At 35.9% G+C, this 25,420-nt stretch overlaps 2 protein-coding genes across 2 annotated transcripts; one reads left to right on the top strand and one right to left on the bottom strand.

Annotated features, from left to right (window-relative positions):
• Positions 1-3,594: 3,594 nt before the first annotated feature.
• Positions 3,595-6,245, top strand: LOC148869796 (protein TIC 55, chloroplastic-like). The gene is made up of 3 exons (XM_088973895.1): positions 3,595-4,260; positions 4,648-4,750; positions 4,862-6,245. Exons 1-3 carry the CDS (start codon positions 3,785-3,787, stop codon positions 5,978-5,980), a joined length of 1,698 nt encoding a protein of 565 aa, XP_088830021.1. The 5' UTR covers positions 3,595-3,784; the 3' UTR covers positions 5,981-6,245.
• Positions 6,246-7,633: 1,388 nt separating this feature from the next.
• On the bottom strand, positions 7,634-17,914 carry LOC148869795 (uncharacterized). Its single transcript, XM_088973522.1, has 7 exons — positions 17,551-17,914; positions 17,235-17,379; positions 16,006-16,245; positions 12,696-12,807; positions 12,399-12,573; positions 9,622-9,862; positions 7,634-7,978 (listed from the first exon to the last, which is right to left on the bottom strand). Exons 2-7 carry the CDS (start codon positions 17,356-17,358, stop codon positions 7,686-7,688), a joined length of 1,185 nt encoding a protein of 394 aa, XP_088829648.1. The 5' UTR covers positions 17,359-17,379; positions 17,551-17,914; the 3' UTR covers positions 7,634-7,685.
• Positions 17,915-25,420: the final 7,506 nt, after the last annotated feature.

The following is a 25,420-nucleotide window of genomic DNA, read 5'->3' as shown; positions in this document are numbered from 1 at the left end:
TCCGCCATTTTGTATCAGCTACACAGAAGAATTGGGTTCGATTGCTAGACATTGCACAATTCTCCGTCAACTCACAAAAGAGCTCCTCCACCAATCAAAGTCCTTTTGAAGTCATCGCCGACCAACTACCAAGATGTCCGCACAGCATCGTCAACGACCATCAAGGAAGAAGCCCTTGAGCCTTCACTTTCACCAGGGAATGGAAAGAATGCCTTGACATCACTCGAGCCTCCCTAGAGAAAGCCTCCAAAAGAATGAAGAAATGGGCCGATTTGGGTAGACGACTCGAGAACTTCCAAATAGGTGACCTGGACTTAGTAAAACTCCATACCCATTGTCTTAGGTTCTTTCAAAGAGTACACCCCGGGCTTGTGAGAAAATATGAGGGACCTTGCAAAATAATAGCCAAAGTAGGAGCTTCAGCCTATAGACTCAAATTACCACCTGTCTTTCATGTAAGTCAACTTAAACCCTACCATGCCGACTGCCAAGATACCTCCCGAAACCAAAGTCAATGCCTACACCCATCCTACCAACCACCCAAAAACTGATCCCTTGACTCCATCCTCAACCATAGGTTGTCCCAATCCTCCCAAACATCAGAATGGGAGTACCTGGTGAAGTGGAAGGAACCTGCAGAAGAAGACACATGGGAACTAGCAGAAGACGTCATTCCGTTCGTAGAGAAGCTGGACGAGTACCTAAGGAAGAATCTTCGAGGACGAAGATTGAAGTGAGTGGGGGAGACTGTGACAGTTCAGCCACCATCAGCGCCATCAGCACACCATCTAAGTGTTTTGGGTTGAGTCCTTGTACTCTTTTTGTAAGGGGGGTATGCCAATGGCTATTATGTAAATAGTAGTATGCATGTACAGTATTTTGATATATTATTGTCACTCCCCCAAAAGCTTAACGTACTCTTTGAGGGGAGGTAGGTAGTCGAGTGAGCTCATAAGCGTGTAAAGATTAAGCACGAGATCCCCTCGACACTATATTGTGTGCTTGTGCTTACCACTGATTAATGCAATACAAGTGGCATTTTGTCTAATTTGTGTGCACTATTGTTTCCTTTTGTGTGTTGTTGCTTGCATTTGTAGGCTTTCTCGACCCAATTGACTAGCCCCATGACAATAGAGCGCATCAATTGTGGGGAGGAACAGACAGAGAAAAAAAAAACAATAATTAAAGATGGAGAGAGAGGGAGAGGGGCCGGTGGTGGATTCGTCGCCACTGAGTTCGAATCCGCCACTGCAGTCAGTTGCAGTGGTGGAAGTCGGTGATGGGTTTGAAGGCCGAGGCGGCGGTGGAAGTGGAGGAGGAGGGGTTGCTCTTTCGGAGGCTATAGGGGAGGAGAGAAAGGGAGATCAGCAAGTTGTCTACCTCTCAGAATAAGCCATGTCTGCGCCCAGGCGTTCAATCTCCATGACACCGATATCTAGCAGGGGTGCTACGCAGCCCGAACTGAAGAAGGTGCGACACGTGATGAACTACGATTCTCTCAACCAGCCAACTAACACAGTAATAATAATATTGTTCTTCGCTGAGATTTGTTCTTTCAAGTTTTTCCCCTACACTTCCTGGAGTAACCTGTTAGAATGAGTGGGCATGAAACATCGCTGCGATAATGACTTATGGAAAGGGAAAGATAGGGAGCTTTCCGGTTTTCTATTTGACTACCAAAAATAATTCGATTTTTGATTTACGGGTGGGTTTGGCATATCACGTTCTCACCTTCTTCTTTCTACCACTGTCTACGAGTTTACAGAAAAAACAAATTTATATTATCGTAGAAACATGGCCACGCAACTGGAGACCATGTTAAAAAGGACAGCCTGTGTCGTCGGAGGCAGCGGTGAACAAAGACACTGAGTGTAACACTTGCTTGAAGTTGAAGGTGGGCAGCCGATTAATGTTGAAGGTGGGATTTATTCACTGGTTGCGTGGTGTTGAAGCAAGTGTTGCAAGTGTTGCACATTGCGTCAACACCACTATTCTGTCTCGTCGGATGCAAGTATTGCATACTGCTTCAACACCACGCAATCGGAGACGGTGTTAAAACTCCCAAATTAATGTTGTTGATTGAAACAGAATGACACGATCAAGCCAGCAATTCTGGAAAGTTAAACAATTCTGCGCGGGACGAAGTGATTTGCTACTGGAAACATGTGAAGGACAAAACCGGATCTGATGTTGAGGAAAAAGAGACGCTGTAAACAAAGTGAGGGAAAAATATTATAGAGATAGAGAACAACAGCGACAGTAATCCCCGATCTCCCTTTCTCTTCCACCTCAATAGTATTTTTTTTATTATAAGGGTAATATGAGAATTAAAAAATATTATAACGGAGAATTTTAACGGAAAACTAACGGAAGGGGTTTTTGTCTCACGGTACTAGAAATCATTGTTCTTGAATTGAATCCTTTTTCCCATTAGCACTCCATTCATCCCCAGGAGACTTTTACTTGAACAATTGGTCACTGGGCATGATTAATATATATATCAACTTTTCTTTTTTATTTACGTTCCATGTGTAAACAAGCAGAAGAAAAGCTTTTGCCTGAATGACAGGCCAAATAAACAGATTAAGTAGAGAAGTAAGTTAAACATGAGGTCATGGCTTCGGATATGGCAAGAAAACAAGTGGGTTAGAGTTTGGGGAAGAAAGATGCATGATTAGGAAGAGAAAAAAAAAAAAAGAAAAGTAAATAATACCCGTTATTAGACTTGTTTATGGGTAGGGTAACCAACGGGCTAGCCCGGCCTGGCCCATTATAAGTCAGATTTGGTTATAATTTTAAGCCTGCGGGCTAAGTCATGGGCCTAAAGCACTGGACCGAGCTTAGGCTTTATAAAAAAGCTCGGCTTGAGCTCAAGCCCAAGTCCGATTTGATACTATATATTAAATAATAAAAAAATATTTTATTTAATAAATAAATATATATATATATATATATATATATACTATTTTCAAAATCCAATTTGATTGGACGGTCGAACCAGAAAAATTGGGAACCAGTGACTTGACCGGTTCTGTTTTCCTCCAAAACCACTTTTTCCTCTAAAACCATTGATTTTGGTCAACAAACAGCTGAACCGGCCGGTTAACCGTTCGAACCATTCAAACGGTTTTGACCATTTTTTAAATTTTATTTATTTTTATTTTTTCATTAGAACGGGTTGACTGTTCAAGTCGAACGATCAAACCGTTCAAACCGGTAACCGGACCCCTGACCAGTTCGGTCACCGATTTGTTTTTAAAAACCATGCACAATATTTTTGCTTTGTTCTTCTCTTTTTCTCCAAGTAATATTAAAATGTTTATTATTTTTGAGTTTTGAAAGTTTTTAATATAAATATAGCACTTTTTATTGAATAAAAAAATTTGGCTAAATTCGGTTTTAGGCCCGAACTTCAATTTTATATGAAGGCCGGGCTCAAGCTCCAGACCTAGGCCCGATGGTTGGGCCGGGCTCGGGCTAGGGCCTGAGTGTATTTTGTTGATACATATACCAAACCCGGACCGGCCCGGCCGATTAACAGGTCTACCCATTACTAACGTCGGCAGGGTATTCCACACATGAGAAGTGGCGGTCATTCGTTGGGTCTATCAGCAAAGTCAATAGCTGTACGTGTACAGCAGATTCGGAACCAGCTCTGGCTTCTGAGTATAAATTGTGTGGTCGGAAGTGATGCAACGTGAGAACTCTTCTCCGCTTCAACATTCCACCTCTCCCTCCATTACTACTACTTTATAACTTCTTTTCACTTCTTCTTCAACACAAGATGGCCCTCCTGCAACCCTTTGTATCTGACAGTTTCCTGTCTAGAGCTCCTCCCCTGTCGCCTCTCCCTCAGAATCTCACCACTGCAACGAAGAGGGCAACAGCAAAAACGGTTACTGCCGTTGAACGCCTGTTCTTATCTTCTCATACAAACCCAAAAAGATTGAAGCAAGGAAGGAGAGGTTTGATCAAGTCTTCCGCAGTGTCAGAGGTTGGAGGGGCGGTGTCTGTTGGTGAAAAAGAGAGTGGTGGAACAGAAGATGACGAGGTTCTTCTGGGGCCTAGATTTGGGGAGGAAGATAAGGTACAAGGGGTTTCTGTTGATTATGACTGGAGAGAAGAGTGGTATCCGCTCTATCTCACACAGAATGTCCCAGATGATGCTCCTCTTGGTCTCACTGTCTTTGACAAGCAGGTCGTATTGTATAAGGACGGGAATGGCATTCTTCGATGCTACGAAGACCGATGCCCTCATAGGTAATCAACCCAGACTTTTGATTCTCTGTTTTATTTTTCCTTCTCATCAGTCGGAGTTCGATAGTTTTTTGTTAAATTTGTCATTTGGGCAACAAATGATGAACTGGGTTGCTTCTATTTGAGTGATTCTGAGGTAGTCTAGTTAGAAATTGAGAGTGTATAATCAACATTTGGGAGTTCTTCCCAGTTGGTTTGGCTCGTTTAGTATCTGATGCTCTGTTTGGGAAGAGTGCAAATACAAATATGTTCAATGCAAAAACCCATGTATATCGTATTTCTAAACCTTTGTATTTGCACTCTTAATGTATCACTTCAGAAGCTCCAAATTCTAACGCCATGATCTTATGAGTTTTGGGTACTGAATGTCTTTAAATATTGAATATTCAGATTGGCAAAACTTTCTGAAGGTCAACTGATTGATGGGAAATTGGAATGCCTCTACCATGGTTGGCAATTTGAAGGTGATGGTAAATGTGTAAAGATACCTCAGGTCTGTCTTTATTTCTTCTTGTATGCTATTCTCTCATTTCATTAATTTTTGGAAAGGAGAGCAATTAAACTTTAAACCCACTTTTTGGGAACACAACTATTTCTTCTCCAGCTTCCAGCAGGTGCAAGAATTCCTCAATCTGCTTGTCTCAAGACTTATGAGGTGAGAGACTCTCAAGGAGTTGTGTGGGCATGGATGTCAGACAAGAACCCACCTGACCCTGCCAAACTGCCATGGTTTGAGCACTATGCTAGGCCAGGATTCCAAGATGTCTCCACCACACATGAGCTTCCTTATGATCACTCAATACTCCTTGAGAACCTCATGGACCCTGCCCATATCCCAATCTCACATGATCGAACCGATTGGACTGCAAAGAGAGAAGATGCCCAGCCATTACTTTTCAAGGTTACTGAACGGAGTGATAGGGGATTTGCAGGCCAATGGGGTAAAGAAAGGGATCAGGGGACCCCAAACTTTCTACAATTCAGTGCACCATGTGTTCTTCAAAACAACCGTGAGATTGTTGGCAAGAATGGTGAGAAAGACTATTTCTCTGCTCTCTTCCTTTGTCGACCAACAGGACAAGGGAAGTCTATGCTCATTGTAAGGTTTGGGGCCACTAGAAGATCCTTCCTAGCAAAATTGTTTCCAAAGTGGTATTTCCACCAGAATGCAGGTAAGGTTTTCGAGCAAGACATGGGGTTCCTCTCATCACAGAATGAGGTCCTAATGAGGGAAAAGGTTCCAACAAAGGAGCTGTATCTTAACTTGAAGTCCTCTGATACTTGGGTTTCGGAGTATAGGAAATGGATGGATAAAGTTGGGCATGGGATGCCTTATCATTTTGGTCATAGCACAATCTCACTACCTAAAGAGCCTGCAGTGGTGGAACATGCGCCGGCCGGGCTGGTTGCTGGATTATCAGCATCCTTACCGGCCAAGGGGGGTCTCGGAACAGTTCATTCTCCCAACCTGGCAAATCGATATTTCCGTCATGTGGTGCATTGCAAGGGATGCAGAAGTGTCATCCGAGCTTTCCAGGCTTGGAAAACTGCCCTCATTATCATGGCTATGGCTTCAACAGCATTGGCCATTCTAGTGTCTGGAAGACAATGGAAAACTCTCCTTTTGGTTTTGACAGCTCTTTTCTTGACTGGAGCAAAATTATGCTCTTCTGCAATTGCAATGAACACAACAAACTTCATTAGACACCACAGGAGATTCTGAGGAAGGAGTTACTACTGTACACTTGTTGTATAATTACTGTTTTAATTTCTTTCCAATCCTTGTTTAGTGTAGATAAAATTACAGATATGTTCATGTTACAGTCTTGCTGTATCAGGGTCATGATGGTGTATTCTTTCATGGCTCATTCTTGTTAGCGGATTCTAACAAAAGGGGTCACTTGCAACTGTGTCAAAAACTTCAGGGGAGCTTTCACCAATTTACCTAAAATATAATAAATAACTTGACATTGTGCTGTGTGTCAAAATACTTTACTTTCTTAATTTCCAATGAATAGTTGAGATACAAATATTAAGGCTGTTTTTGATTGTAGTGTAAATTTATTAGCACTAGTACAAATGCATGGAAGTGCAAATGTAAAAAAGGAAAATTCTTATTTAATTTTGTTTTGGATTTTACTTCACTCTGCTTCATGTCTTAATTTACTTCATTTATATTGCAATCAAACAAAATAAGCTAACATTTGAAACAAAAATAAGTCAGAATTTACACTCAAATCATTTGCACTGCCATAGTTTTGCATCAATGCAAATTTATTTGCATTGCAACCAAACACATCCTAAGGGGCAATTTAATAACACCTGAAATGGTTGAATCGAAAAACTTAATATTTTGCCTTTTAGTGAATAAGTTTTAAGGAGACAGTAAGATTTCTAATAGCTGAGGGTGAAGTTGGAAGAATACAATATCCTTAATTAAATATTTTATTATAAAGACAAAACAATAAGTCATCATGGTATCAAATAGCCTTTGTTGTTATCAAATAGCCCTTGAGGCTTAAAATACCATCATGGTACTAAACACCTAAATGATTCAAATTTCTCCGTAGGTCTGCTATAGTTCAATGGTTATCTTAAGTCGGCTTTTGAGGTTGACGCTGAATATAAGGAATTAGTGACAACTAACAATTTTAAATAATAACAATAAGTATTAATGGTAGCCTAATTTTCAGAGAAAGCACTAAATCACTAATGGTAGCCTAATGGGTGTTATGTATGGGTGAAAATAGGTCAGTTCTATACGGTTCCAGGAAGCTAGGGACCGGTTTCAGGTTTTGGTCTTGGTGGTTTTAGGGTCTATCCATGAATCTGTTCTTCGGTTCAGTTTAGGAAGAGTATAAATGCAAATAAATGCAAATATGTACAGTATAAATATATACAAAATATAAGGTTTTGCACTGTATATATTTGTATATATACTCTTTTCAAATTGAACTTTCTTTACTCACCACCTAAAGAAAAACGGGTCGTGTTTTTTAAATTTGATTTTTTTTTTAAATTATAATAATGATAATATATAATTCAAAACTTATCATTATAATTTAAATTTGAAACCAAATCATACCACCAGGTATGATCGGTCGATTTAAGGCCAATTCAAAGTCGGTTTCATTCTGCTCTCGGTATGACGTATCCATTTGCTCACCCATAATATCAAGCAAAACTAATGTATATGATTTTGGATGGTTAAAAGTGCTCGGCAGTGAACCAACACCTATCAATTCTTTAATTTTTTTTCGATAATTTCAAAAAAACAATATAATTTTACTGAGAGCAATTATTTTTATTTTAAAACACAAAATGGTACATATCCACGAAAGCCCCTTTTAAGATGCCGAAGATTGGTTTCAAAACATGTTCACGAGCAGCAGCAGAGTACCAATGAATCGATGGGGATACACTCAGAACTAGAACTCCCTATCTGGGAACAAAAGGGGAGCAACCAGAGACCAGATGTAAACAGCTGCAGTGGCCCAACCTGTCACAATCCGGACCCACACAGATGGCCACCCCACATCTACCAGTTTACCAATCTCTCCTACTGAGGTTGACCAGCCTGTTAGAAGCATTGCAGAATACATACTAGCAAGCGAGAAGATGACATGGAAGAAGGCATACGAGTATGTGGCTGGTCTACTTTCATCTTCCTCTTCTTTCTCCTCATCAGTCTTGTTCAAGGGAAGCAAATGCTTCTCTTCACCTTTACCAGGTAAACAACAATGTGAAAATTATGTTAGGAAAAAAAGAAAAGAAAAGATAGTTGTGTGTGAAATCCCTGATGAATAGCCTTGTATTGTCTAACATGTTCCCCATACAAAAGCCCATGGACTTTAAGTGTAAATAAATATAGGTCCATCTATACCTTGTACTGAAATTAGTTAATTATAATGGAGGTCTTGTTCATTTTTACTTATTTGGGTAGATAAGTTTACGTGGGCAAGTGTTTCCCAGTAGAGATGAAAATTTCTACAACTCTACCCTATTCAGTGCGAACCCACCCCTACCCTCTCCAATGGAGTAGGTTTTATGGCTTGAAAGACAGGTTTTGGGATTCTACAACCTATATGGGTAGCGGTAGGGTACTGTATTAGGCTAAACTTGACCTCCCCGACCCACACATATTGTTAGAAAGCATATCAATTTTATGTACTAAGTGTTGAATATAATAATATTTTTAATTTTATTTGAAGGATAATTGATAGTTTATTTATTTTTTATATGTCTTAATTAAATAATTAGAAATTTTTTGCTTATTTGTGTTATTTTACTTATTTATTGCTTATACATGACAAGAAATAATAGAAAATGATGTGGGTTCTAACCCAACCTGCCTCTACCCTTAAATGCGGGGAGGGTAGGGTTGGGGAGTGTTTTTTATTTTCATATACAGGGAGGGTTTGGATTCTCAAAATCCAACCCGATATAGGTTTTGAGGCAGATATGGGTTAAGGGGTATAGGGAGGGCGGGTAGGGTCTAGAATTTACAAAACCCTCTCCAAATCCACCCCATTGCCATCCCTTTTTCCTAGGTAAAACTTGTCTGAATAAGTGAGGTTCTTGCATTCTAGTGTGGTAAAAGTTATCCAGATAAAGAGAGAGGTGGGTGGGAGAGAGTGCTAACGGTTTATGGGTAAATTGTTTATCCACCTCGTAGGAGGGTATTAGTTACCCAAGTAACTGATACTCTCTGGAATCTTTGGTTACCTTTGGACCCAATATAGTGACAAATGAAAATGAGAATTGTGATCAATTTACCAGTTGACCAACTTACCCCCCCCCCCCCCCCAACACACACACAACTAAATACAGACAAACAAATAGGGCCAGATGGTAAAGACTGAACACTAGACCACTTGGTCAAAAGGACTCTGAAACAATCTCAATAAACCATTCAACTTAACAGCAAAGGTCCCTGATTGGGTTTTCATTATTTAACATAAAGGGGGTGTTATTCTTTTGGATTTTGAGAGGAGACAAAGTTGGTCAATGGAATTTTGTTTCCCATTGACCAAGAGAACCCCTGTTCATTTTTAGATGTATGTGGGTATTAGGGAAAGTTTATTTTCTTGGGTATCATTTACCTGAGCAGGTAAATAACTTTCCCACATGGGGAAAGTCACTAATACTTGAATGGAACAAAAATACCCCTTTTAATAATGATTTTTTTATAGTTAAAATGGTCATTACTTTATTTACCTGGGAAATAAAAGAACATAGGTAAATATACTTACTTGAATAAATCTTTTCTAAGAAACACTTATCCAGATAAATGCATTTACTTGGATAAATAACTTACCGAAAAAGAAACAGAACCAAAAACCTTTCTCACTCTATAATACTGACCTACACGAGATAAAGTTGATTCCGAGAACAGTGATGTAGATGAGCCAACACGTACAGCAGAGTAAACAACAGAGACAACAGTAGTAAGCAGCCCCAAAATAATTGTTCCAGTAGGAACGGTTTTGGAGTGTTGGTGCAAGCCATTGCACTCATAATCTCTTGGTTCACTGGCAAGCCCACTGTAGCAGAGGTATGCGCAGTACAATGATATAGCTGAAGCTGGAAAAATGCTGCCGCCAACCTATTTTTTAATCAATGAAACCATGAGAAAATACAGTATAAAACTATACTTGTTGAATCAGCCATGTGCATGCAGATAGTACTCAGGTGCTTTCTGCATCATAACAACTCACTTATCATCATACATGCCTTATCCTAAGTATATGGGGTCGGCTATATGAATCTTATTTGGTCAATTTATTCTAGTTAGTATATCAATATATCAGATATTGATCCAAATAGATCTGATCCAAATGAATTCATTACAGATGGATTAGGTCTGATTCAACCTCATAAATTTTTTGGACTCCACTGATCCAGTTCAATATTATTGGACTGTCCAACCCATTCAAATTGGTTTTGATTCGGATATGGTCCAACCTAATCCTGGTCCATTGACACCCCTAGTTCTATTTAATGTCATATCTATTGTTAAGTTATAAATGCTTAAATTATTTATTACTACTTCTACCCAAGTAGTAATAGATCACTTCTTCTAACTGTACAAGTGAAGAAAAACTAAGGCTTTGTTTGGTTTATGGGAATAGGGGTCTGGAATCGGAATCAGAATGGACTATTCCAATTCCAACTGTTTGGTTGGGCAGAATTGGTAGCCCATTCCCATTCTTGCTGAGATGACATTCCCCCATTTGAGGGAATGGTCATTCCCTGACTCTCCCTTGGGAATGAAAACTCATTCATGATGATTCCAATCCCATTCTCATTCCTATTTGAACCAAACAGATTATGGGAATAGACCATTTTATTTCCGATTCCAAAGGATTTTGATTCCAACTACAAACCAAACAGACCCTAAAACTCATTCCACTACTATTAATATAGAAGCCGTATTTTGAAAGAACATAATATTCCATTAGAGGGTGTATATTCTACAAAATTGGAGTGAAATATTTGAGACAATGAACAAGGATTGTTGGATGTTGAATGGACAAATCTAGCTATCTTGATTGTGGGGTGTGTCTAATGAAGCTATGGTGACCCTAGACATGTTTTCTGGTATTACAACAAAAGTAGAGAAGAGAACAATTTCACATGGCCTTACTTTATCAAACATTCCTTCAATGATGATTTGTTAGTAGGAGATTTTACTAATTTAACTACTTGTATCTTCCAATTCAGGGGCTCTTGGAGACCCACAAAAAATGTTCAACAAATATCATTACCAAAGAAAGATGTAAGGCACCTTGATGTACATGGAGTTAACGTAGAAACCTGGTAAGAGACTGGAAAAAGATTTTATGAGCGTACCAATTAATTAAAAATAGTTCGAGTGTTGCAATCTAGATTTCTTACCCACAACTCTCTACCTGCCTTGTATTGCAGCCACACATGGGTAGAGAAAGTGAGTAGGAAATCGGGGTTCTCCTTGATACAATTACAGTTTTTAATAATTTTACTATAAAGTTAAAACAAAACATAAGTAATAAACATGAGTGAGAATACTTCCAAGGCTGAACCCATCCCAAGTTGTGCTGGATTTAGCTTAGTTGCATATGGTGATGAAATCACAATTAGACAATTAAAACTATTACACAGAGTAGGCTTGCATGCAATCCAGGTGTTAAGCAGGGATCATTGCTTGCTGTGTTTATAAAAAATCTTGGACCGACAAGCATGAGAAAATGAGTTCAAAGTGTAAAAGCAGTCATTTATCTAGTCCTCTCTCTCACAAGACCATCAAATGGTTTGCATCAATATTAGGTAATAGCCTTTTTTTTACGGAGAAATATGGATACATCCCATGCAGAATTCTGAATTCCAACCCCCTTACTATTAGCCCTCTATTCTCCTATAAACCACATTCTGCCCGTGAATTTTGATATAGACATTCTCCCTTTTTTTACTCTAAGGTGTTTTTTATATTTGATATAGGTAAGGTATTTGGACATCATCCAAATCAAAACCAACCAAATTAGACATATTGCTTTGGATTGGTCTGGTCCAAAGTATTTATTGTATTAGATTAGACCTTGTGCATCTGTAATAGATTAGTTTATATTGGATAGGTCAGGTTGAACCATTATATATCCAACCCATTAACAAAACATAAAGACGAAATCTAAATTAAAATCAATTTGATCATGTCCGACAGTCAAAAAAAAAAAAACATTTTGTTGGACCTGTACTCCAGTTTAATATATATATCTGATTGGGTCAAACCTGATCCATATATAATGGATTCATGTTGGATCAGATTGGGTGGACCAATATATGATCCAATGATAGCCCCAACTATGGGACACCTGATCCATCTATAATTACACATGACTCTATCTATAGTGGAGTCATGTGGAATTATATCATTTTATATTTGTTTTTCATAGGACTAGCTTTGAACCAGTAGCCCAGGCAATATTAAAGGCTCCATTTGGAAGGAGTGCAAATACAAACACGTAAAACGCTTTTATATGCATTTACACTCTATATTTATATTTGTACTCTTTCAAAGTGAGTCAAAATGTCTTAATATGAATTTGTATTTCAATGACAATTTTTATTCTTAAAAAGCAATGAAAAAGAAAAAGGGGAATCATTACCGCAGGATGGAGTGCAACAATTGCAAAGACAAACACAAAAATCAGGGTAATAACAATAAAGAAAGTGTTGAGCCCACAGTCATGTCCGGATGGAGTGAACCAATGAAAAAGCAGACCCGAGAAGGAAAATGTTGCCACGTAGCAAGCAAGTGAAACAACAAACAAAGCTATATACCTGCACCCACATAAACACCAAATTTCTCAGACACATCAAAGAGTCCCCTAGAAATACGCAAAGGATGAAAACCTAGAGACCACCATTAACATGTGATGAAGCTGAGAAGTTGCAAGAACAACCAAAATTGTTCATCCTTTCTGACCCATCTGTCATTCCATCCATGAACAAAATCCAACAACATAACCACTTGAACCAGAAGAAACAATCCGGATCCAAATTTTGATACAGTCTCTGCATTTACAAAATTAAATTCTCAGCTTACTCCTACGAGAAAAAGAATTCAAAGAAACTACATCAACTGATAAGAAGACACAAAAAAAGAAAAAAAGATGAACTTTCACGTTACTCCAAAGGAATTTCAGGGTGGAATATAATTACTCAACTCAACTCAACTAAGCATTATCCCAATTATTCTGAATAGAAACTTCTATTTGATATTCAAAATTATTCAAGAAGTGTAAACGTTTTTCTTGATAAACATAAATAGATAAGTTTCCATTCGATTTAAATATACCTACCTATGCCAACTGCTTTGTTGGTAATAAGATTTTCAGCTGCTTGTAAAGAAGACTTGTGATTGAATCCCGCTTGTGTAAGTAGTCTCATTAAAAAAAAAAAAAAAAAAAACTTCTTAACTGTAGTTTATATCAATGTTTTCAATTTGAGGATGAATTCGACATTTGGATTGATTAATTGGTCACTCGATCAAAATTTTGAATATATTTTGGCTTAATCCACTTTGTTGTGAAACATATTGACTTGGCCATCAACCACATGACCTTACAAGTTGAACCTATGGCCTATTTAATTAGACTAGCATGCTATAAATAAGATATTTATTTTCTTTTTTATTTGTATTTTGGCCATTTCTATCATTAATAATAATAATTCTCTTTTGCCAAGCAATTTTCTGTTTAATATGACAAATATAATATTAAAGACATGCTCAATTTTTTTATAAATTTTATAATATATATTTTTTATTTTTATTCTTTAATTTATGACATCATAAGTTAACTTGTTTGGCTAAGAGGTAAATGTGGTTTCAATCAATTTTTAAAGTAGTGTCATTTTATGTTTTTTATACATCTTGAGGTCAAAGTAACTGATGAGAATGGTTGAATCATCTCTCGACCAGGATTTTGGGCCCATTTACCACCAAATTGCATGGCTATAAAAAATTATTGACTTTGTCAATATGGTGACTTAGCTAATCAAAACATTTAACCATTTGACCTGATTACGAGGTCATGGGTTTGATATTAATTGTATTTTTTCCTTACTTTTGTATTTTATTTTCATCATTAAAAAATAATTTTTATTTTTTATATTTATTTTAATATTTTTTAATTATCCCAAATAATCTCTCAATGAAGGGCAGTCACCATGCAATGTTATTAATATCCAAAGAAATCCTATGAATGGGACACAAAAAGCTTAACTCTCTAAGAGCTAAACAAAGATTTCAAAAAAAAAAATCTTTATTTTCTATATTATTGTCTATTTTTAAGTTTAATATGTAACTATGGCATCATGACTTAGACATGTTTAACCAAGATGGTCTGACTCATCACCTAAAGAAACAATTTGGTTTTTAGATTGATTTTAAAAAGGCTTCTATATTATTAAAATTTCTGTTCATAATTTAATTTGTGGAACTAATAATAAAAAACAAGATACGATTCAATAAGAGTGAATGAGAGTTAATATCTTATATATGGGAGTTAATGAAAGGGAATATAATGAAATGAAGAGTGGTATTGAAGTTGCAATTTTTACCCTTACAATAGAGTGTGACCAATTCAAGAGGGCTATTTTAGCCAAGAAAAAGTTCAAAAGCCACAGGGATCTATTCACACGTTTATAATATTGTTATATATATATATATATAGATATAGATATAGATATATTATTATTATTATTATTATTATTATTATAGACATAGATTGGCACAGTGTTTTAGACGTAGAATGTAGTAAACTATGGTGGCCCTTTTGTGTGTTGCTCATACAAAGTGACATTTGTTTTTAAGGGACATAACATTTTAGGTAGACGGCATAAAACTTTTAAATGTTAAACCTTAGTTCCAGTTTAATGCTTCCAAGTTCCAAGTTAGCCAAGTTAGAGATTAAGGCTCCGAAGGAAAAAATAGAATATTCTCGAATATTCTTCTCTTTCACATGTTTGGTTTGTGAGATGTCATAAGATGGGATGGGAAAAATTGGGATTACACATCTCAAATGTTTTGGATGTGAAATCCCACCATATTAGTGGAAAACAAGTGGAAAAGGAGGGGGAAACTTGTTTAAAAGAAAAAAAAACACTTCCCTTTTAGTATTTTTAAGAGTTAATATTAAACCATGACTCATTAGTGAATTATTAATTATTAAATAAGATTAATAAAATAATAAATTAAAATTAACTAATAAAAATATTAACCTAATCCAACCATTTGGGTCAAATGAGTCAACATATGCCATAATCAAATAATAAAAACTTAAAAATAGATAAAAATAGAAAAAATACATAAGACAGAAATTTTATGAAAATTTTGGGTGCTTTAAATAAAAACAAGTATGATAAACAAGAAGTACATTTATTAATGATGGAATTAGAGTATAAATATTTAAAATTGGTTGTAAATTAGCATTTTGCAATGTAGGTGGCAGGTTTCAACCTTTTGGGTCAAATGGGAATGTCATAGATACAAAAGGTACAAAAACTTATAAAGTAATTTTGATTACATCTCTAATATTATACATTAAACATATTAAACAAGCATAAGTGTTATAAATAACAATCATGTTTATTAATGTGTAAAATGAAATCCAAAATTTAAAAGGGGTTTTTATGGTTTAGTTCAACCCTAGGGTGGAGCTAAGATTTCTAGGAGTGGACTGAATCCTACCTATGGGTTGATGTCAAATTCATGGGCAAGATGCGGTTTATAGGGGGGTTAGGCTAGAGGTGTAAATCGGGTTGTGCCGCCTATGGCCCGGCACAGCTCGACACTAACTTGGACTAGCCCGACACGATCATGCGGGTCGTGCTAGGCCTGGGGTTTTAGGTCCACGGGCCGGCACAACACGGCATGACCAAGTGAGTCGTGCCGCTTGCAGCCCAACGTAGCATGGCCCTGTGGTATGGCCCATATATATATATATATATATATATATATATATATATATTATATTTATATAATATTATATAAATTATAATTATATAATAATATATAATATATAATATATTAATAAAATAAATAGTTTTTTTTTATTTTATTATACTAATTTATTTAGTTATTGTATATATAAGTAATTGTATACACAAAACTCATATAAAATTAAAATTTTAAATTCTTTTATCAATTTTTTTAAATAAATAGCTTTGACCCGATATATAAGCAATTGTATACTACTATAAACTACTTGCCATAAAAGTTGACAATTCCAATCGGTAGGAAAAACATAAAAATTACTACAAGACACCAGCTAACAATTTTTGTCATCCATCCACCATGGTGCAAGCGATCACGAGAGTCCTCATCCTTGATTCCTATCATCAGAACAGCTAGGATGGTGAAGAACAGGAAGTTCCCTAAGCTCACCCGTAGCACTGCATCTGTTTCAAACCATTCCTTGTTTGGAGTTTGTTGGAAATTATGATCGATCCCTGCACAGGCAATTGGGAAAGAAAAAAAAAAAAAAAAAAAGGTAAAACGTACGTATAACATTTTTAAACATCAACAGATTTTAAAGTTTTTCTAACAAACTCATAATGTTCCTGTTTGGCAAGTCACTTTGGAAATCATTCAAGGACGACTTGATAAAAAACTGCTCTTTTTCATTTGACAACAAAGGCAAGAAGCCCCAAAGTCCCATGTCACAAAAATGCTGCAAAATCCCCCCATAATGGTCAAAAATCAGGAAGCTTCAAATGAAATCATTCATTCTTTCTGTGCCTAAAATTAATCTTTTTGTAATTTTGTTAACAGCCTGGTGATAGGCCATGGTAGACTAGGGATATTTATCAGTCTTAGCCTTGACAAAATCCCAAAAACTACATCTTTTGGCCATCTAAAAAGTTTGTCAGATGGCATAACGTCTGTATGCGCAAGAGGTTCATTTTTTGGCCTTTTTTTTTTTTTTTTGATTTTGAGAAAGGAAAAATTGGTCAATGGGATTTTGGTTCCTATTGCCTAATATATCCATGTTAACTTTTCAATTGAATAAATAACTTTTCCACTTCTGAATGGGACAAAATTGTCCATTTTAATAATAATAAATGGCTTTTTATGATTAAAATAGTTATTGTCTTATTTACTTACCCTCCATAATTAATTTCTCCAAACGACACCTAAAATTATACTTCATCCTATGCATAGAAGCAAAATTTTGTAGACCTTTAAACAGTGTCTTGCCAAACATGCTCTTTCCTGTTCTTCCCGTGTAACTTGGTCTCTACCTCCTGGCTTCCTGATTCCTATTTGCATATGGGCGTTTCAAAAAAAAAATTAAATAAAATAAAATTTGTTAACCAAAAGGCCAAACCCTCTAAAAGCCGAGTAGACGAAAATCTGAAGATTTCTTCTCAGAACAAACTGTGTACAATCTCAAAAAACATACAAGGTAAAATGAGTAGACGAAAATTCAGAGGCTTACATGGGTGGTTCTCCAAGGGAGGAGCAGCCACCTCTCCAAGAATCCATGACACAATCAGAGACAGAGCAAAGAGTCCACAGTACGCAATCCGAGCGGAGAGCCTGACACAAGAAGCTCCAGACATCGTCCTCTACGTCACCCCTCACTGTGTAACATCCAATGATCCAAACAAGGAATAAACAAACTTGATCACAAAATTTGATAGAAAATGAATTGAGAGAGAAAGAGAGAATTTTGCTTGAATCATAAAGGGAAGAAATCGTCTCCAGAATCCATTTCGAAGAAAAAAAAATTCGAGAAAGAATCAAACAGACACCTCTGTTACCAGAGAAGGAATAACAAGAGGTGACGAATAACAAGAGAGACCTCCGTTTCTCTGAATTTAAATTTGGTCTGCTAAAGGTAATGCGAATTCGATCGGCCTAGAATTGGATCCGACCCTGTACCTCATCCTCTGCAAAATTAACAAATAAGTAAACAAACATATAGCGCACCCCCTCATTAATTTTCCAGGAAAATTATGACTCTTTCCTTGGATTAGTAAAGTGTGCGTTTCAAATTTTCAACTTTGTCCTTCACAACATGATTCAATTCATCTACATGCATGTATTAAAACACAGGGTGAGGTCCCTGCTGAACACCGTTGTCACGTAAAAGCCTATCGGTAAGCATGGGCAAGAATAAACTCAATCACGGTTTGTGCTGAAATTCAATTAAGCCCTCTTTCATGATTAAGTGGTTGTTAAAAGTGTATGAGTATTTTTTAGAATTACTTATTTTAACAACCACTTAACTTGTTTGATGATTCACTTGTCAAATCACTTATTATGTTTGTAAACATTTATTGGGATGAGGATGTTTGATAAGCTATTTTCCCTATAAGTGTTTATATTGATACAAATGACACAAATGACAATTTTAGCCCTTTCCCCCCACCCCCACCCAATGATTAGCCCTCCAAAAATAGGGGTGGATTCGAGCCGAGTTGAATAATACCATGCTCAAGTTCGGCCCAAGACTATTTTATAAGGATTGAGCCCGTGCTCTAGCTCGGTTCAAGCTAGAACCTTGAGCTCGAGCTTGGTTCGAGTAAAAAATTCATAAGCTCGAGCTCGATTTTGAGAAAAAATATTTTATAAAAAAATTATATATATAAATATTTTTTTATTTGATATTTAAAAAATTAAGAATTATAATATTTTTATTATATATATATATTCGAGCCGGTTCGCAAGCTCTGGTATGCTTAAGCTCGGCTAGTTTAATAATCGAGTTAGAGAATTGGGCTTGAGCTCGAGCTTTACACGAGTCGAGCTTGAATAGTTCGTGAAAAGCTTGATTCGTTGCCACCTCTACCTAAAAGCCCCATCCATGTTTATTCTGCCATCCCCATTCATTTAATTAGGTTTTGGCCCCCATAAAAAAAAATTGGCTCCTCCCCTATCAAAGATTATTGAGCTTGCCTCTTTCAATCGAAAATTGATCACATTGTTTTGAGCCAATTATTTTGTAAAATATAGTTGCTTTTGGTTAATAGACTTTTGATGCAAACCGTATAATCATTGAATTGTTTGAAGTCGATAACCATTCACACACTGATAACTATTTTTTATAATGTAAATATTTTGTTATATTTATTATGATGAATATCATGGTTTCAAACCATTATTGACCTGGATGGTCGGACCGCTCGGCCCAAAAACCATCAAGGCAATTGGTTCCATTTCACCCTTAACCCATATCTTGGCCAAAAACCATTGACTTAGATGGTCAAACCATTGACATGTTCGACCTTTATAACGGTTTATTGCCATTTTTTAATTTTAATTATTTTTTGTTTTTGATTTTTTTAATTGGAATGGGCCATTCATTCGAACCAAACAGTTAAACTGCTAACCTAGAAACTGATGGCCAAAGCGGTTCTGGTTCTAGGTCAATTTTTAAAACATTGATGAATGTCATAAAGTGAATCAATTTCAAACCAATGGTTGAACCACTAACCTAGAACCCAAAGGCATAAATGGTTCCAATGGGTTAAGGTTAACTTCATTAATTAGGTTAAGTAGGGTAACTTAATTTAACATTGATTAATTACATTACTTAATTTAAGTTCATTTAACTTAATTGAATGAACTAATTAGGATAGTTATGTTACTCAATTAATTAGGTAATACTTTAATTAGCTAATCAAATAAATTATTTATTAATTACTTAACTTTAACTCAATTCAAACCTGCTTTAACTCAATCCAACCCGTCCAAACCCATTAATCTTATATTTATGGACTTAAAAAATAAACTAACTCTCTCTTAACAAATAAGTTGGTCATAGCTTAGTGGTAATTGTAGTTACTATTTACACAAGTGGTGAAGGTTTAAGTCATATTAAATGCATGTTATTTTTACACAAGCGGCGAAGCCATTTGACTATATTCGGATTTTGGGTTTGACCGAACCACTTAGGTTCAAACCGGTTAGACTAACTTGAACTATCTAATCGGATTATCTTCGAGCTAATCACATCAAGGGTGGTTGAACCGTTTAGATCTAGATCAGTCCAGCCAGACCGAACTAGATCGGTTCAATCAATGGTGGATTGACTTAGACTGGACCATATTAGGTTTGTACACAGGTTTGGGACCAAACCGGTTGACTCAAAGTGGGTCAACGTAAATAAATAAAGTCGGCCCAAATTTGGGTCGGGTTGTGTGGATATTGGTTAGGCGGACAGTCCAAATCAAGCAAAGCATGCGGACACCAAAGCATCTCGCCCGAAACCGTTTCGAATTTGGGTCAACTCGTATCGGCTTGCATCAGGTCAGGTTCGGCTGTGTGAATACTGGTTGGACTAGACGACCCAAATCAAGCAGAGCAAGTAGTATCGAACCATCCTACTTGAGGTTTATTTCAGATTTGGGTCGACCCGGATTGGTATATGCTAGATCGAGTCAAACCACGTTGAACTGGTTCGGACTCAAGTCAAATTGATTTGGATTTATGTTGGGTGAAGTGTGTTGATTCAAGACAAAACTAAATTTATCAATAATTAATAGAAAATTAATGCATTAATTATAAGTTATTTAATTCAAATGAAGAAAATTAAAAAAAAAGGTAAGGAATTAATACTTGTACTTATAATGGTTAACCCAATGGTTATCCACAACCTAACCCAACCCAACCCATTTAAATGTGCGTATTGGGTGATAGATTGATCACACAACCTGCCAAGTAAATGAGTGGATTGGAGAGGTTGAGTGAAAATTTTCCACCCCTCATCACACGTCTTATCATGAAACTGGGGCCCATCATAAAAGTGGGATCTACCATGCATGAGATGTGAGGTGTTAGACTATGTTGGTAGAGGGTAGGAATGTGTTTTGTTGGCAGGTGATCGGAACTCGAATAATGCATCCTCTCTATAATTGCAATGCTGGGATAATAGATTATGGCAGTGAGGATTGAATGCTATACAAACCATTCAACCTAAAAGTTCAAGGTGTTAAGTGAGACTCCTAAATAGGATTTTATTCTCTAGTAGTATGAACCAAATTTTGGATAATTTGATAAATCTTTGTCCTAGGAAAAGTTTTCATGGGCAAGAATGGGGTTTTCATGAATTTAAAGCATCATGTCAATGTTTTTCCTCTGTATATAAACTTCATGTGAGGGCCGAAGGTTTTTATAGACATCAAATACAAAATAGGTTAAAATACCAGGAAAGCCAATGGAGTTTTAAGTAGTTTTCCTCAAATCCGTTATATCATCATCATCTAAGCCCTTTATCAACCATATTGGGTCGAGTAAATGAATCCTATTTCATTATTCCTTGAGTATCGTATTCATTATTAAATTATGGGCACTTAAATAATTGTTATTACTTTCATCCAAATCTTTTTAAGTCTATTCCTAGATCTTTTAGTCCTTATAACTTGTAACAAATAACTTTTTCTAAGAGATGCTATAAATAATCTTATATGCATATGCATGTGATCAAATCATCTCAATTTAATCTACTTTCCCTCATTTTCTTATTTATTGGGGCTAAAATTTATGTTGTAAAATCATCTCAATTCAATCTACTCTTGACGTCATTTTCAGTTCATTTAAATCATGATATAGAATACCAAACACATCTTTAGTTCATCATTGTCATCATCCAAGGCCTTAAATACCAACAATATGGGGTCAGTTACATTCTCCATTCAATTATATTTATAATGTCATATCCATTATTAAATTATGATCTTCTTCAAACCCATGTCTTTTTTTGAGTTAGGATTAATTGAATACGATAGCTGTTCATCAGCAGTCTGTGGAACCAATGATAAAGCCCTACACTAGTCATAAAATAAATGGGGCACACAGCCGTTCAACCTCTCATTATGGGCCCCATGTATTTTATGTTATCACCGGGAGATGTTTACAATACACAACAGGGATGTGCTGTGGGACATTGTGGGAGCAATCTGGTGGGGGGCTGATTTGAGTTCTCAACTTTCTTATAGGTGCTGTCAATGTTATTCTATATGCACCACATGACCAAATCATCCTAATCTACTTTGATTTTATCACCTTCTGGAGATACCCTAGGTTCCTTCCAACAATAACTTCACTTCTAGCCCAATCCTTTTTAGGTTTCCCCACTCATCTCAATGGACTTTCTACCAACAAATCAAAACGGGGAGAGCAAAAGGAACCCTCCCACAGGCCGGCCGGGACCAAAGAACACCCACAAAAGGGAAAAGATCCACTCTACCTGAGGCGGAAAGACCAGCAATAACACTTACAAAATCTTGGATCCAAACAAACCTTCACCTGAGCCCACACCCAAACAAGGAAACCAACCCTAAACAGAGTCTAAACCAAAACATTTATACCCCTTCCACGAACATTGTTTGAATCTTTGGCTCAGTTTGAAAAGAGTACAAGAAAATAATATAAAATACAAGCTTTTTACTATACATATTTGTATTTGTAAACTGAGCCTTTATCTCGACCTTGAGACTTTATTACCACACCAATCAGTAAGTCTGACAAATTTTTGTCTTCTCACTCCAAACTGCCATAAGATCGGTCGGAATCAGAACTGCATCCAGTCATAGAATCCACTAAGTCATCTTTGTATTCTTGTTTTGCTTTAAGACTATGTTTGGTTTGAAAGATTTCTGAGGTGGATTGCAATCTTTTTATCCCGATTTTCAGGTCTAGACCTAGGATTTTGTGTGCAGGCCCTGCCTCACCCATGCCTATATCAAGCCTACAAAATTCCAGTTTGGGCTTGGGCCCAACATTTCAAGCATCGCCCGTAATATTTAATATCCATGATATTATATTATGCATTATATAATAATATTTGTTATGATAATATATTATATTATGCATTATATAATAAATTAAATATACTTAATATTATATATACTTGTGCCAACATATATCAACACACAAGTCAATACACGAGACAAAGAGAGTTGTCCTCATTGATTCATAGGCAAAGCCTCCATTACTTTAGAAAGGAAATGCAGGTTTTACCATGATGGACAAGTCAAAGCAAGTTTAAGAATTAAATGAGGGTCATGCCTTATTTTTTTGTGCCATAAGCCCAGAGCCTAGCAAAACCCAGCGTAACTTGGGCTTGTAATATATCTAAGTTTTTTAAATAATCAATTTTTTATAATAAGATGTTTAGGCCTGGAATTAGGCTCCGTCTGGCCTGAGTGACCACAGCCTGGGCTTATATTTTAGGCGTTATCATAGATGCTAAGCCCAGCCCATGTTCATCCCTAAACTCGGTCCAACCCAAGTTGCACCCTAATACAAAACAAAATAATGTTTGAAAAATGATGACTCCAACAATACTAACCTAAATCCACCCTTTTAACAAGCAAATGCATCTAACTAGATGGAATTCAAATATCAACAAATCCCACTTTTCACTGAAATTGACTTTTAAATGTAACTAAATATGTGGGTAAATTTGATATACAAAATATAAATATATTATAAGTTTTTATATTTATAGAGGTACTAGGACCCGAACAATCTATACAACCAAACTCATATCCATCCTAGGTATATATAAAATCCATATAAACCAAATCCAACCTATTTTCTTTTGAGTATCTTATCAACCCAAGCCAATCAAATATGGATACATACCATAATAGGGTTGGATCTTGAGTTCAATGCCCCAATTAAAAATGTTCGAAATGTTAGAGTGAATGGAATAGTTTCTCAAACAGAAGAATGAGAGATTTAAGGAGAGGGTGAGATTGAGGAGTTCAAAACAAAATTTTGAACATATCCTACTTTTCTTTCTATCAAAACCAAAAAAAAAAAAAACATAAGACTTTGGAAGGAGTATTTGTAGAATGCAAAACCTTGTAGTTTGTACTATTTTATATGTATTTGCACTATACATATTTGTATTCGTATTCCTTCCAAACTGAACCTAATGGAAATATCGTACATACAAATGGCAATGTATTAGTTTTTATGGCAGGGTTGGGGCCGAGCAGTCCCTCCCCCACTAGGGACAGGGTCCTTAAATTCTCCCCACCCTGAGCAACCACTTTAAAATACAACAAATTTCAAAGCTATTTTAAAAATAGGACTGGGAATTTGGAGATATTTTGAAAATGGGATTATGGGATCCTAGGATTTTAGGAAATTGGGGGAAATTCAAGAGTATTTTAGAAATCAATATTAAGTTTCATAATTTACCACCAGGTTCAAGGTGGGCTTAGGGAATTATATGAAAATCCTATCCCTTCCCTATTCCCGATTCAGAGCAAAAGTAGGTTTCCCATCTTCGCCCTACCCCTATTTAATATTGGGGAAAACCTGTTCTATTTAGGATGATACAGGCCCCAATTTTATAAGGGAACTTGCCATACCTAATTTTACTTCATTTTCCAAGGTAAATAGAATAGTAAGACACCTAATGCCAATTTAATTGTATTTATTAATTAATGATCACCCTATACTAAGCATTGAGGGCAACTGCACCTATGTGTTTTGATTGTTTTTTTTTTTCTTATTAATAAGTGTGCACATGCTTTACATGTGGTACTTGATGATGATGATGGTGATGATTGTGTTAGTAAATATGCTTCATAAATTTTCTACAATATTTTTTATATTTGTGTGCCCAAAAAAATTATTTTTATTTATGATACTTATTTTTGTTTAGCATGATGAATATACGATATTAAAGAGGTGCCCAAAGATTTTCTACAATTTTTTTGTTGTATGTTTTACACTTCTATGTGTTTTCATCTTTTTTTAATTTTATAATTATTTAATTATAACATCAAGGATTTACACATCTGACCCGAAAAAAAATTGAATTGTTGATTTTCCAATCGCCACCAAATATGAAAACAACTTCATTTTTTCTGTTAGTTTTAAAATTGTATTTTATTTTTATCATTAATAAAAATAATTATTCTTTGTCACACTTTTTTTTCTTTAATATGGTTAATTAATATAGGATTCAATGAAAGAATGAGAGTTAATATTCTAAATATAAGACTTAATGAGAGGAAATTAAATGAGAAGAAATGTTCAAATTACATTTTGTGCCCTCACAATTAAAGATGGACCAAATTCACAAATAGGGGCATTCTAGTTAAGAATAAAACTCATTGAATGCCAACAAGAGTTAATTCCTTAAATATAAGACTAAATGAGGGATTTGAATGAGGAGAAAGGTGGTTGTTCAAATTAAATTTTTGTCCTTACAATTAGAGAGCAACCAAATAAAAAATTGAGATATTTTAGTCAAAGAAATATTTCACACTCTCATTCACACTTTTAATAGTAGTATATATAGTATATATTAACCTATTTGTTTTGTTTGGATCCACAATTCCCATGACAAATTCAGATTGAGTTTTTCTTTTTCTTTTTTGTTTGATTAGGAGTGATGTATTGTTATTTCTTTAAATTAAAATTTTAAGGAGATTATATATTTTTATTAATATTATTTGGATAAATTACAGACTGCCACCTTTGTATGCCACTCTAAACTTTCATATTCCAATACTCCCCTCCCCCCAATTAACAAAAAGAGTCTCACGTGATTGTCATGCGTGTGTGTAAATACTTCTAAAACCCCAAGTTGCCTTATGTCATCATTTTATGAGACAAATTTTGCATACATATACAAGAAATACAACAAAACAAAAA

Source organism: Nelumbo lutea, chromosome 2, assembly GCF_056320005.1.
Source record: "Nelumbo lutea isolate HS-2025 chromosome 2, American lotus-T2T, whole genome shotgun sequence".
NCBI lineage: Eukaryota > Viridiplantae > Streptophyta > Magnoliopsida > Proteales > Nelumbonaceae > Nelumbo > Nelumbo lutea.
The sequence above is the reverse complement of the archived record's forward strand: the minus strand, read 5'-3'. Positions and strand labels throughout refer to the sequence as shown.